Consider the following 14,847-nt stretch of genomic DNA (forward strand, 5'->3'; position numbering starts at 1 on the left):
TCGAGGACTACCCAACCGGTTGAAAGTCGAGGACTTTCCCTGCCCGGGAGTGCCGCGCATGCGTGGTGCCGCCCCCTGCGCCGGCCGAGGCGTAGCTGGCAAGTGGCAGAGACAGCACAGGCCAACCACCGGCTGGGCCACCAGCTGGCCCAGCCCAAGGGAGGTAAACCACCCGCCGTACCCCACGTGCGCCAGCAACCCTCCCTGCGCCCGCCGGCCTCCCACCTCCCACCCCTGGCCCTCTTTTCCTTACAGTTTTAGTAGTTGCTCAGCAGGGAGGGGTGGAAACTTCCAGACAGCTCGCCTTCGCTGCAGACAACTTGCAGCGCCGTTTGCAGAATGAGACTTTTGGCGGGCTCAGCAGGGCAGAGACAGCCTGGACAATTCCTATTGGCTTTTGAAAGCCAATAGAATTAGACTCTATTCAAGAGAGTCTATTCTATTGGCTTTCAAAAGCCAATAGAATAAAAGGGAGTAGCACAGCTAAGGAAAAGGGGGGGAAAATGGCGGACTGTGTTGTGAAATGGTCGTCCCGACCCACAGGTTGAGAACCGCTGCTCTTTAGGCTGCTTGGCAGGTCTTTGAGATGGTGCCACCTCTTTGTGTTGAAGGAATTCAATCATGGTTCAGTGAGTTTGATGTGACCTCCATGGCAACCACAGGCTCAAGTAATGTCTTGCCCAGCACTTGCAGCTGATCACGTAAGTCTTAGTGTTTAATGAAATGACTACAGGGTGAATCACTTCCTAGTAAGTCAATGGCCACTTATGAGCTCTGCAATCTCTCCTCAGGAATGATGAACGGAAGGATGAGTCTGGGCCAATCTTGTCTGGCTGCCAAAGTCTAACCAAGCCATCAGCTGAAGAGTCCTGGTAAATTTTTGGGAAATAACCCAAGTAAGGTCTGGCAATCCTTATGATCCCTCGCTGTCTGTCACGGATTCTCTCCAAATGTGTTCCAACTTGTGGAATTACAGTGGTAATCCTTCCCTAATTCTCCCAGTTCTTCATCATAATCAGTAACGTCGTGATTTATATTTTAGATGTATACTTGTTCCTTCATTACGTTTATTTTATTTATTTATTTTATTTTATGAGACTTATATACCGTAAAAATATGACTGCATTTGTACTTGAACCACGTAGTTGAAATGTTTTTTCTTTATAAATATTCATCAGTCACCATTTCCGTATTCTTCCAAATTTCACCATTTGCTGAAAAGTAACCTGTATCTAATACTAGCCTAAGGATTATTACTTGCATACAAACCTGGTTTATACTAAATGATACTGACATATGTTTCCATCTTTTCACTTATTATTATATTCTCATCTCCCTACATCAGTGTTTCCCAAACTTGACAATTTTAAGGCATGAGGACTTCAACTCCCAGCTGTGGAATTCTGGGAGTTGAAGTCCACATGCCTTAAAATTGTCAAGTTTGGGAAACACTGCCCTACATGTAATTCATTCCTTGCATTGCACAAAATCAAACCACTGTTATTCAAATCTTTTGCAAACTTTCATGTTCTCTCATGTTCCTAGGGACGCAACCTACGCAATTCTCTTTAATTCATAGTCTTCACCATTAATTTATGCAGCACAGCCATTACACCAGAGGGGCTCAGAGCAACTTTATTCAGATTTATTATTATTATTATTATTTATTCTTATAGACAACCCAAAGCTGCAGCTAGGCGGGCTCCTTCCTCCGCCTCTTTTCCCCACAACAACCACCCTGCGAGGTCACCCAGCCGACTTTCCTCCCTTGCCACTTCCTGCTCTCCAGCCTGGCGCCTTCCCACTAGGCCACTCCGCCTCTTTCGCTCGGGGCTCCCCGAGGTCATCGCTGCGGCTTCGACAGGTGCGAGCCCCCCCCCTCCCCAGGCCCACCGGCTCCCGGGCGGCTCTTCTCTGGAATTCGGGCAAGGAAGCCGCCCGCTTCTCGTGCTCGTCTGGACGCGGGTTGCCAGTTCCGCTCGCACGGACATCCCGAGAGCCCATCAGCCACGGCCGGAGACCCGCGAACCGACGGAGGGCGGTGGCGGCGGCAGAGGCGAAACAGGGCGGGGCCTCTCGGGGACCGACGCTCCGCTGCCCCGCCCACCTCCCTGCATTCCCGCGCGGCGCCGGCAGGGGGAGCCCGCCGCTCGCGCCGGCGAAGGAAGAGAGGGGGGAGGGAGGAAAGGAGGCTCGCCCTCCACGGCCTCTCGCGCCCTCCGGCTTCGCCCGGCCCCGCCCCGGCGGCTCCGGCGCGCCCCTCCTCGGCTGGGCGGGACGGGGCGGGGATGGCCACGCCCCGTCCGGCGGCGGGCGAGGACCCCGCGCGCCGCTCTGCCATTGGGCGCCGGGAGGGCTGTCCGCGGCGATCGCCTGCGCCGGAGAGTAGAGCGCGCGGCGTCGCCCGGCGCGCCCAGTGCGAGCGGAGGAGCCGGCGCGGGCGCTCGACGGCGGGCGGGGACGAGGCGGGAGAGCGCGGGGGTGCTGCGCCGCCGCCCCGCCGCCGCGATGGGAGGCCCGTGAGGCGTCGCGGAGGGTCGCTTCGCCGGAGTAGGCGCCGCCGCCGCCGGAGCAGCCGCGGCGGTGGCGGTGGCGGTGCCGGCGGAGGATGGGCCGGCCCGCGGGACGCCCCGAGCGCCTGTGCCGGGGGCTGCTGGCGCTGCTGCTGGCGCTGGGCCGCCTGGCGCCGCCGCTGCTGGCCAAGAGCCTGGAGCCGGTCTCCTGGAGCGCCGCCAACGCCAAGTAGGTGCCGGGGCGGCCGGTGGGACAAAGGCGCGGGCGGGGGCGGGCTCCGGCGGGGTCTCGCTCGGGCGGAGCCGGAGCGACTTCGGGGCCCGTACAGCCGTCGGCCCGGCCCGGCCCCGCCCGACCCTCGCCGGGCCCGCAGCTGCCTCCCTAGCGGGTCTCCGGGAGAAAATAGAGCCGCCGAAAATAGCTCCTGCCGGCTGGCCGCCTTTCCCCGCTGACCCTCGGCCGGGAGGCTGCGAAGAATCGTCGCGAAAAGGGTCGGCGCCTCCCTCCCTCTTTCCCTCCGGGTGGCGGCGGCGGCGGCGGCCTTGGTGCTTTCGGAGCGGGGACTGAAAATGCCCCCCCCGCTGGGGGGTCGCTCGGCCTGTCTCTGGGGAGAGCGGCCGGGAAACCGCCGGGGCGCCGAAATCCCTGCCCTGAAAGGGAGTTGAAGCGCCTCTCGGGTCCCGGTAGCTGCGTTTCATCGCTCCCCGGAGAGCCGCGCGGGATCTCCGCTGCCGACTTTCTGCAAGGAGAGCGCTAGTTCCCGGGGAGATCCCTTCGGCGCCTCCGGTGTGAATTGTGCTCTCGGGGACCCCTCCGAAAGCTGCCTACGAGAGCCGCGTTTTCCTTTCCTTTTCTAACCCGCCCTTCTGGGAAAGCGTTCCGCGTTACGAACCTTGCTTCGAATTCCTAAAGCGTTCTGAAATGCAATTTCACGTTCTCGAACTTGTGAGAACCCTGGGAATAATATTCTCCTGTTGGGTGATGGGTACGTATTGAAGGGACGACGAATTGGTCTTGAGCAAATGCTGTCGCCGTTGCTTTAAAAGAGGTTTCATTCATATGCTATAATTCAGTGGAGTTGCAACGCTTTCGCGTTAGGAACTGCTTTGTGACAACACGCGATAATCTACCTGCTCTTTGTATGTTGCATTCATAGCCGGTAGATGGGCCGTGACTGCAGGAGGGTATTTCGCTTGTAGTTTGCATTTGAGGGGAACGGTTCGGTTCTTCTTCTTTATTAAGCTGAACGGAGCGAGACCTGGTTTAGGAATGTTTTTTTTTTTAATGGAGGAAGAGCTTTTATCCAGTTCGGTCTGTTCCCCTTGAGGCCGCGCGCTGCTGCCCCTTGGAATCCAGAGGGGCGCCCAGCCTCTGGCAAGAGCCTCTTCGCGCACTGCTGCCCGTTTGCCCCGCTGGCCTTAGGGCGGGGGTCCTGGACCTTGGCCCCTTTAAAACTTGGTGGACTTCAACTCCCAGAATTGAAGTCCACAAGTCTTAACGTGGCCAAGGTCGAGGACCCCCGCTTAGGGCCTGCGCGGAGTCGTCTGCAAACGCAGCGGCTCTCGTGGCGACCTGCTCCTCCGGCGCTTGGGCTCTCCGGACTCACTCCCGGGCTCCCTCCCTGAAGGGAACCTCTCGAGGACCAGGCCGGTAACTGCAGAAACTCCCCTCCGCTTCATGCACTTGCTTGCAGTTAGGATTCCGCTTTTTAACCCCTTGGAAGCGGACAAAGGGCCGCTTGCCGCGTCGTCGGGAGTGGGGGAAAAAAGGGATACAATGTTTCAAAACATTCCGAAAGCTGCGCCTCCTTTTCGCTCGCTCGGCTTGGCGAGAGCAAAGAGGCGCCTCCGGCCGCTCCTCCTGCCGGCTGATTGGCTGCGGGCGCATTCCAGCCGTTTCCCGGCTCTAATCACCGGGGAGGGCCGGCCAGTAAGCCGAGAGCCCGGAGGAGCCCGGCCGCCTTTGGGGGGGTCTTGCTCAGAGCCCTGTGTGTGTGTGTGTGTGTGTGTATGTGAGTGCAGTGTGTGTGCGCAGCGGGAGGGCTTTGCGTCGCTAGCGTGACTTTCGCGAGATCACAAAGGAGGGGAGGACAGGGGGATCCCGTGGCAGCCGGTTCGCAGGTCCCGAAGGCTCTCAGGACCCGAATTCTCTTGCTGGATGGCCAGATGGGAGTGGGGCGGGGCGGTGTCCGGACTTGGCGCCTCTTGCAAGCAGCGGACTTAGGGACTAGCCTGCTCTTTCCTCCGGGAGCTTGGCTGCCAGGGTTCCAGCAGGGAGCTGTGGCCCTGGCTTCTTTCTTGAGTAGCCCACCCTTCGCTTGCAGCCAAGGCCTGGTTGAAAAGGGGGCACGGCCTTCTCTCCCCCCCCCCAAGTGGCTCTTACGATGCAGAAGGGGAGGAGGAGAATCTAACCCCTCCTGGGCAGGCCTGTCTTCCAGGGCTTCCCATTCCCCTTTACTTGGGGTGGAGGTCCAGCTGGGGCTCTTCTGCCCAAGACCCCCCTCTAGCTCAGCCCCATGAAAGACACAGAAAGAAAGCTGCTTCTGATCTTCCTAGGCAAAGCCCAAAGGCAGAAGTGAACAAATCTTGGGCCATTCCTGAAATGCCGGAGGTGGCTGTGTAAACTGTACATTCTTACACTTGGGGAAGATCTTAATGGGAAATCCCCCCCCCCCATGAGAGCCTTGAGTTTGTTGGAAAAGAAAAGAATGCCATGAAATCAGCACCGGTGATCTCCCTAAAAGATGGTGTTGGACGTCAGCACCTATTCTTGTTCTGTGCATCGTAAATACGCACTGATATTCTTTTGGCCGTCTCAAGCACCGTGGATTTTTCAGCCATGGGCGCTACAAAAGAGTTATAGCTGTCAGTCATCTGGTTTGCAGCAGTACATTGTTGACTTGCTTACATTTGAATGAGGGTATCTTTTTCTTTTTTTTTATGAGGAAAGTCAAGGAAGAACTTTTGAGCAACAAGGCACAACCTTTTCTTAATTTTCCAGCCCATCTTCCATTTTCCTTTGTTATTCTGTTCATCCTCGGAGACAAATAATATAAAGGGGACTGGAAGATCCGGGTGGCTAGTGGCAAGTGGCAGCTTTTGGGGAGCTGAGCGGAGATGAAGCTTCAGAAGTAGCACCTCCAGTGTCAAGGAGAAGAAAAGTAGTAAAACTGACCATACATGCGAATGACCAGCTGTCTGCAGGATTATAAATCCTTCCATTCCCCACTATCCAGTCAGAACTGAAGAAGCTTCTTGGATGAGAAGCAAAATGTCTTCAAAGAAAAACAAGAAAGTCCAGCTGCCTCCTGAAAAAGCATCTTGGGCTGAGCACACATTAGTCCGTGTCTACCTGGGTGAGCAAATCCTGTGCCGATAAGAGGGTCCATGCGTCATTGCTGCTCTCTTGGCATGCTGGTGGGTTTTGGGATGGCCATTGCATCTGAGGAAGAACCAGCATCTTCCCAAAGCTTCTGCCAGGCTGTTATGATCAATTAGCACATCATTTCACTGCCAAGGTTGCTCAGATTTGTTCATGTCTTCAGGGTAGGATCCAGGGTGATGGACTGCATGGTTACCTGGATTTCTTTTGAGCTGTGATTTCTGAAAGTGTTTTTCAGGCTCTCTTAAGATTTTCCCTGCAGGCTGTATCTCTATCTCTCCTAGCTTCTGGGTTAGGTAACCATCTCCAGGTCTCCAGCTTTCCAATGAAGCCTGGATATGTAGGAGAGATGGCCTCAGTGGCACTAGTGGAGGACATTGGTTGGGACTTAGATGAGGAGAATGTGTCAAGGTCCTTTTAAGAACGCTCAGCAATGTTTGAACAGGTATTCTTATGGACCCCCTTTGGTGATTAGGGCTCTGGTCTGCGGTAGGTCCTTGCTGAGTGGGTAATTGCAGTTGATGCTGCTTTGTCTGCCTATGTGGTTCTCTGCTCCAGTGGTGACCCTTGCTGGGATGACAGTACGCCTGAAGGAGCTCGTCTGTGACTTGGGGGGGGGGGTTCTTCTAGAGCAGTAGATGAGGGACCAGGTTGAGGAGCCCTTGGCTCAGTTTTTGCTAACGCTCCAGTTTGGATACTCTGGACAGTGGGAGGACCTTCCACAGCGATTCGCACTCTTGGGCCTGGTGTTTAGACTGCTCTAGCCCGCTCTGTGTAGGACTGCCTGTGAAGATGACTCAGAGGCTGCAGTTCGTTTAGAGTGCAGTGGCTTGTATGCTAATTGAATTGGCGTTTTCTGATAGGCGAATATATTACACGGTGCTGTGGACTGTATCCTGATTGCTAGTAGGTTTCTGAATGAAATTCAAAGTGGTGTGCTCACGTGTAAAGTCTTCCGTGGCTTGGTGCCAAGGTATCTAAAAGATTCAGTTCCATGAATTCTACCTTTGGAATTGTCCAGCCAATTTGATTTACCTGGGACAAGTTGCTAGTTATGCTGAGCTTTAGGGAGCTGGGGGGGAGGGTTGAAGCTCCGTGGCCCTCTCTTCTTGGTGGGGGTTCCATTCCTTTGGATAGGCCAAAATCATGTTAGGGCCATGATTGCGTCTTGATTGGATTATGTATAGTTTGTTCTGTTTTTGATGGGTTTCTGGGCTTTTTAATTTTTATCGTATGTTATTTATTGTGCATTTTTGTCTTGTAAACCCTTCGAGATTGCAATGGTCTATACATGAAATAAATCTTAAGATCATAAAATATGTATTTCCTGTTTTTTCTTAAAAACTAAGACCGTTGACTTGTTAGAAACAAATACTCCAATTCTTTACTGAAGATTTTGTTTAATTTGCAATTATTCCCGCTATATTTTTTTCATAAAAATATTTTTTAAAAGTGTAAATGTTTTACATTAAAAATTATTGGAATTTTCTCTAGCTGACAGTGCATCACTAATGGAATTTATTGCCCTCCCACAGTTTTACAAATTACCTTGTATATAGCTTTCAAGGTATGCTTAATAGTAAGTTGACTATGTGCTAAACTAATTTTCAGCCCTTAAAAATGTTTTAGAGTCACATTTTCATGAGAGAATAAATCAGATTTATTACCCAGTAACATTCACATATGTTAGGTTGCCTTTAATGTTAGGAACACAAACAATTCCCAGGATAACTAGGACATAATATGTGCCAAGAATTTAGAGGCTTCTAATAGAAACATAATAGTCGTATACATTACAGTCTCATTTTCAATCCAAAAAATAGCACATTGACATATAAGCCCAATGATTCAAATGGAAGCCTTTGCATATGGAAACCTTAGTTTAAAAAGAGAAAATTTGGCGATCTGGTCATTCCATAATAAAATGAATTATTAACTTCCTAGTTTATTTAAAGCATCAAAGTAGAACTGACACAGGCATCCTGATTACAAGAAAACTGCAAGGGATAGTCCAAGCAGTTGCCAGAAGTCAAAAAATGATTTGAAAGCCCCCCTCCAAAAGGGTATTAGATCTATTTCCATTTATTGTGCATCTGAAAATATAATTTATTATATAATTTTGCTTTTATCCTGCCTTTATTTTGAATCAACTCAAGATGGTTTATAGCAGGGGTGTCAAACTCGCAACGTCTCACGACATATCGGGACGCTTTTGCCATTGCCGGCAATGAGGTGGGCACGGCTTCTGGATGACGCAACTGGCCTGCGGGCCGGCAGTTTGACACCCCTGGTCTATAGGGAGTCCTCAACATATAACCATAGTGGAGCCTGCCCATTATGACTGACCCAATTTTACAAACATTTCTGTGGCTAGTCGTTAAGCAAACCCGTTGTTTGCTATGTGCGGTGTTGTCAAAAACAGGAAGTAACTTTCAGCAGAAGTGTCGAAAAATGTCAGGTGACTGCAGGATGCCGCAAATAGCACCAAATGTGGCTGTCTTGCTGAGCACCCAGAAGTGCAGTTGTGAGCATGGGGGTGTGTGTGTTTGTGGGGGGCACTGTTAGAACTTCAGAACCGGGTTGTACCTCCCTTTTTCCAATGGTCTCAGTCATTGGTTGTAAATTGAGGCCTACCTATAGCTACCCAATGCTCTTGCCTCCTATTTTCCCCAAGCAATTACTCTGAGGGGTGGATTGAGGGGGTCCCCTAGTGCAGAGGTCCCCAACCTTTTGGGCATCAGGGACCGGTTCCGTTTCCACGGACCGGAGGTTGTGTGGTTTTGTGTGCTGCCTGAATCCCATGGATGGGGCTTTGCTTGTTTGGGCAGACTGGTTGCTGGCATGACGCTGCCTGGTACTGGTCCACAGACCGGGGGCTGGGGACCCCCGCCCTAGTGGGCTGCCGGGTTTAAAGAGGACTATGGCTCCCCACATCTCCCCATTTCTAGTGGGAGGAATGAGTGGGACACCTTCACCGGAATGCAGGTAGTCCTCTGCTGACAAACGGGAAGTTATAGTAGGCTTCCCTGGGAGTCCTTGTGATCAGGATTCGGGGGTCTCACAGTTTCCCCCTCCCCTCTCCAGCTGTCAGCCGCCACGTGGTCATGTTTATGGCTGTTTGCAGCCTCCTGTGGCCATGTGAATAGTTTCATGTTGATTTTGCCAGAACCTGGCATTTGCTTCCGGTTTGGGGCAAAATTGTGCCCATAGTGATTTGGCTCACTTACCGACTGCTGCAAAAAACGTTGCTCAAGGGTGACCTGATCTACAATCATCATGAGTTGCAGCTGGGCGATGGACAGGCTCCAGGACTTCCTGCATGCGTCATTTAGCCAAAGAACTTAGAGAGCAGTGATGGCGAACCTATGGCATGCATGCCAGAGGCGGCACTTGGAGCCCTCTCTGTGGGCACATGTGCCGTTGCCCCAGCCTTGCCTCCCCCCATGGCCCCCTCCTCACCAGCAGCCCCTGGAGGAGAGTCATCACCAGGCACGGCCTGTGTGGAGCAGTGCAGCTGGGCAGCAGGGACAAGACTCTCAACTCATGCCCCATCGCACACAGATGATGCTCCGGGGCATGGGGAGAGGGTGTGGCCGCCATGGCGTTGCAGGGCTGCCTGGGCGATCTGTGGTGGGCCGTGGAGGCGGGTGGGCAGGTGGGGGTGGGGCAGAGGGGGGGGTGGAGTGGGTGGGGTGGAGTGGGGGTGGGCTGGGGGTCTTGATATGATACAGATTAAAGTTTAGGAATGTTTTCTGAAGTGTATCACATCAAAACTGTTTTCTTCATCCAGTGAAAAGTTCTGCTAATAATCTAAGATTGTCAGGGGTTTAGCATCCTTTCACAAACTGTATTATTTGCTTCTGGTCCAATTCAAGTTGTTAGTTGTCACCTTTAAGGCCTTGCATGGCACAGGTCCAAGCTCTCTGAGGAACCATCCCAGCCCCCCCCCCCCCCCGCTGGCAGAAGGGGCTTGCTGTGGATCCTGTTGGGTCCTGTGCTGTGGCTCTTGCCCTCTGGAACATTGCCCTCCCCCAGTTGAGGTCCTCACCCCCCCCCCCGCCCTTCTGAGAAGGCCTGAAGACCTGGCTTGGTCAACTGGCCTGGGGCCCCAACCAGGGTGCATCATTCTGGAGGTGGTTAACGGACTAAAGACCCCACTTCCTCCCCGTGTGCATTTTGCTCCCTTCCACCCCATGTCTGGCAAGTTTAAAACCAATTTCACATTACTATTTATTGCTTTAATGTTTTTCATTGGTTTTTAATGATTGTAAGCGCCAAGAGTCCCCTCCAGACAAGATGGGCAGCATTAAGTTGAATGAATTACTGGTAAGAGATCTATTTTGGTGGCAGAATTGGGTGACAAATCAGTTTGCCCCATCTTAAAACAGCATTTTTATAGGCCTCACACTGTTAGAAACCGGTCCCAGGAGCCCTCCTGGATTATTTAATGCTTTTACAGCATCAAAGGTGCATCAGAACCCTTCAACTGGACTTGAGACAACTTTAGAAAACCTATTTTTGTTTTAAAAAGTCTCAAGCTTTTTTCAGGTATTTTCAATTCAAACTATAAAGTGTGTGTGTGTGTGTGTGTGTGTGTGTGTGTGTGTGTGTAGTATAAAAGTCCAAGTGAGAATTAATTTCCATATCCATATCCCATATATTCTATCTGTAAAGTCCTTAATTGTATCCATTATGTGGTTTCAATTGAGAAACCAACAATTTTCCTGGTTCTTTTGATGTTCCAAACACAACCATTTAATTCACCTCATTAACTCTTCCATTTCAGGTGCACAGAGTCGGTCACGTTTCAGTGTAACACTGTATACTGGAAGCCATTATAGAATCCCAAATTTAATTTCTCACATAGATGAACAAATTTTCCTTAATCTTCCTTTCCACATGGCAGATTTTTTAAAATTTCTTCTCCCATGAGGCATAGGCTAGACCAATGGTTCTCAACCTGTGGGTCGGGACCCCATTTGGGGTCGAATGACCATTTCACGGGGGTCACCAAACAAGGCTGTCCGCCATTTTTTCCCCCTTTTTTTGGCCACGCCCCTGGCACCCGGTGATGTATAAGTGGTTGGGGGTCACTACAACATGGGGAACTGTATTATGGGGTCGCGGCATTAGAAAGGTTGAGAACCACTGGGCTAGACCCTCATTGTGTAAAAGCTTTAAAATCCCCAACAGTTCTTGTATTTGTTATTTGAGAAAAAATCTTGAAGTATTTTTGTTGTTGGTCAGAAAATTTAGGAAACATCTAATTGTGATGCATAAAAAAAACCATTTTTAAACTTGCTAGAAAACTTCTAACTAAACAGCAGGGTGTTATAAGAGAACCTGTAAAATAATGGTCTAGCCCCTATACTAAAGCACAGAATATTAAAAAAAATAACTCAGGTAAATAAATGAATGCTGGAAAAAAAAAGGTCCAAATTAATCCTCTCTAGATGTCAACTGCGTTAAATTTCTTTCTATAAGGACAGAGGGCACTCCGGTGCTGCAATAACTTTTTCTTAGAAACTTTACCATCGTCCATTTGTAGAGTCCAAAATAAAATTGAATTCCTTGACCTTAAATATATGGTTTACCATTAAAATTAAAATAACCAACATTTCTAACAATCAAGATTATTACTATTATTATTTTTTTATACTTTGTCACAATCAGCTGGGTGTTTAAACTGGACTGGGCATTTTTATCATCCCATCAAGTCCTTCCCAAGTGGAATGGGACAACTCAGCACGGCCGGGGCACTGCTGCCCGCTTGCCGTCGCCAAATCGCCTTTGCCAACTCATTGCCCCCAGTCATCACAGAACAACTCAACATGGCCAGTTGGCTGCAAGGGCAACTTGCTGCGGGCACTCAGAGGGCGAGTGAGCAGGTGGGCAGAATGCAGAGCGGCTTTGGAAGCTCAATGCAGCTGCGAGGCCACCCCACCCGCTGCCACCACCGTGGAATGACCCAAATACTGAACGGCTGCTGATTCGCCCACAGTGGCAGCCATGCTGGCAGGATGTGTGAAAGTGGGAGGTGCCCGGCCTCCTCTACCTCTCCACCACCCACCCTGCCCTCGAATGGCCAAATACTGTTGTCTCCACTGAACAGCTAGAACTCCGAACAGCCAACAGAGTGGCACAGTGCCAGCAGTGGGAGGGTGAAAATGGGAGGCGCTCGGCCACTGCCGCTGCTCTGCGCTCTGCCCACCCACTCGCTCCCCCGCCCGGAACTCTGGTGGGAAGACCCTGGCTGCCAGACTGCCCGGCTCTCCCCCCTGGCTGTGGGCAGAGTTTCCGGCAATACTGCACTTTAACCACTGCGCCACCAGCCTCTGGCAAAATCTGGCAATGGCTAAGGGCATGAAATTTGAAAAAAGAGTCAGAGGGGCTAATTCTGGAGCCACAAGACCAGACTAAGAATAAATGCATACAAAGCCAGAATTGAGAAGACAGCAACATAAACTAGAAGAAGCTAAAAACTACCTACCTAGTTAGCTGTTGTAAGAAGATTACACAGACTGACTACAAGCAACTTTTATGACAAAGTAGCAACAATGGTGCTTTAGAATACCATTTACCAACAAGCAGGATCTGGTGGGACCACAAAATAGACAAAATAATAGAAAATGAAAAAGCTAATGTGTTCTAAGACTTAAGAATTTAAATGGATATGCATCTGCCACATGACACTCCAGACTTAACAAATGTTGATAAAAGTTTGGATACTGGATATTGCAATACAGGGAGGCAGCAGAAGACAGAAAGAATTAGAGAAAGTCTCGAAATAAAAATACAACAAGTGTGTACAGGTAGCCCTTGACTCACAACTATTTGTTTAGTGACCAGAGTTGCAAGACACTGAAAAAAACTTGTCTTATGACTGTTTTTCACACTTTTACGACCATTGCAGCATCCCACGGTCATGTGATCAAACTTCGGATGCTTGACAACTGACTCACATTTATGACAGTTGCGATGTCCTGGTGTCATGTGATCCCCTTTTGCGACCTGACAAGCAAAGTCAATGGAGAAGCCGTATTTACTGAACAACTGTGTCACTAACTTAACAGCTGCTGTGATTCACTTAACAACTGTGACAAGAAAAGTTGTAAAATGTGGCAAAACTTACTTGATAAATGTCTCGCTTAGCAACAGAAAATTTGGGCTCAGTTGTAGTTGTGAGTTAAGGACTACCTTTATAAGTTGCCCGCAGTCACTAAGAGTGATTTGAGCAGCCATATAAATTTTCTTAAATAAATAAACTGTGACAAAAAGAAAGCAAATGTAGCATCAGTTGTAACAGGCACCTTGGGTGCTATCCAAAAACATCTGGAGCATCACTCGAACACCATCAGCATTGACCAAATCACAACCTCAGTCAATTGCAAAAGGCAACTTTGCTTGGAACAGCTTACATCATGTGATATAACCTTTAAGAGCATCAAACAACATCCTCTATCCCAGCTTCTTGGGACTGACTCAGTAAAAATTCCAAACCTAGTCTAAACATCTGGCTGGCTGTGTGACTAACCATAAGAATGAATGAGGGGCTGCATCAATATTTGAAAACATTGAATTTATTGAACCTGAACGTGCTAATTTTACACACACACACACACACACACACACACACACACACACACCTGCTTGGAGCTGCGTATATCATTAAGATGTTACCTTAATAATTGTTAGGTCCTTGGTAAGGACTTGAATTACTTTTCAGTATTCATAGACTAATAGAGTAAAACTAAATGCAAATTATCCATATAATAATGATGGATGATGGAATGGTTTGGTGAATATGGATTTGAAAATGATAGGAACAGTATATATGGCAGAAATGAAGCACGCATGGGTGTAGATGGGGCTGGCCCATGTCCCTCCTCAAAGCAAGTGCACAAAGATAGTGAATCTGGATGGGGAGCCAGCCTTCCTGGTGGCGAGAGGAGTTGAACAGGAACCAATTGTGGCAGAGGACCATCCAAAGTCTGGTGGTGTTTCTACAGAAATCGATGACCGAATTGCTTGACTTTGGCACAACCTCTGAACAGTACATAGTTAGGTTGCTAGTCATCAAACTTCTGCTTTGCTTTCTCCTCTACAGAAATGTTCAGGAAAGACTATAATAGTTTGTTGTAATGTGGATATTTGAAATGTTCCACTTACAATCCGGTGATGCAGCTTCTCAATCCCAAACTCTCAGGCGGGTGTTGCTTCTTGGGAAGGGGCTGCAGCAACAGGTAGGTGTGTGTGATGGAATTATTTATCCTGAAGGAAAGTGAGAGCATCTGATTTTCCTTGCTGACTTGTGTCTGAGTTTCGTCTTCCTGTCTGCCAATAAAATGCTTTTATTTGGGAGAAAGAAACTCGACACTGAAAAAATAAGCTTCAGAGGAGATTCCCTCATAAAAATAGAAAGCCCCACAAGGATAAATAGGCAATTACTTGTGTTATAAAACATATACCATAACCACAGTGATTCCTATAGAAACAAAATAAATCTGGTATTGCCAGGGGCTTCAGAACGCACAACTGACATGAGGGAAAAGTTCTTGGATGCAGAATCCATAATGAAAACAGTGACATGTTTCCTAACTAGCTGAGAAGGAAACATTTAGGAGAGTAATTTTAATTTGCTGGGGTTCCCTCATGGGCTGCTTAGAGGAAGGGTGGCATCACCCAAAGTAAGTGCTGATGTGTAGAGGAAGATTAAGGCGATGAGAAATGCTGCCCTTTAGAACAGCACAACTGCCTGCAGTACGACAGATTGTGGGACCACTAAACAGGCGTGGAAATCTCTTGGTCTCTTTAGGATCAGCTTGACTCACCAAGTTTAAAAGATCGGCTCCTCCTCTTGTGGTCAGTGACCTTGGTGGAGAGGAGGAAAGGCCACAGACTGGACAACTGTCAAGTAAAAGAACGCTCAGTCCCGTAAAACAGAGTTGGGGG

At 49.6% G+C, this 14,847-nt stretch overlaps 1 protein-coding gene across 1 annotated transcript in view; it reads left to right on the plus strand.

Moving 5' to 3' along the window:
• Positions 1-2,444: 2,444 nt before the first annotated feature.
• EFNB1 (ephrin B1) overlaps positions 2,445-14,847 on the plus strand; it is a 111,686-nt gene continuing 99,283 nt past the window's right edge. Inside the window, exon 1 of the mRNA XM_039348335.1 lies at positions 2,445-2,742. Within this exon, the coding sequence (XP_039204269.1) occupies positions 2,609-2,742 (134 nt within the window). The 5' untranslated portion in view covers positions 2,445-2,608. The remainder of the gene's footprint in view (positions 2,743-14,847) is intronic.

The sequence above is a fragment of the Crotalus tigris genome, unplaced genomic scaffold (assembly GCF_016545835.1).
Source record: "Crotalus tigris isolate CLP2741 ecotype Arizona unplaced genomic scaffold, ASM1654583v1 scf7180000018133.492856, whole genome shotgun sequence".
Lineage (NCBI taxonomy): Eukaryota > Metazoa > Chordata > Lepidosauria > Squamata > Viperidae > Crotalus > Crotalus tigris.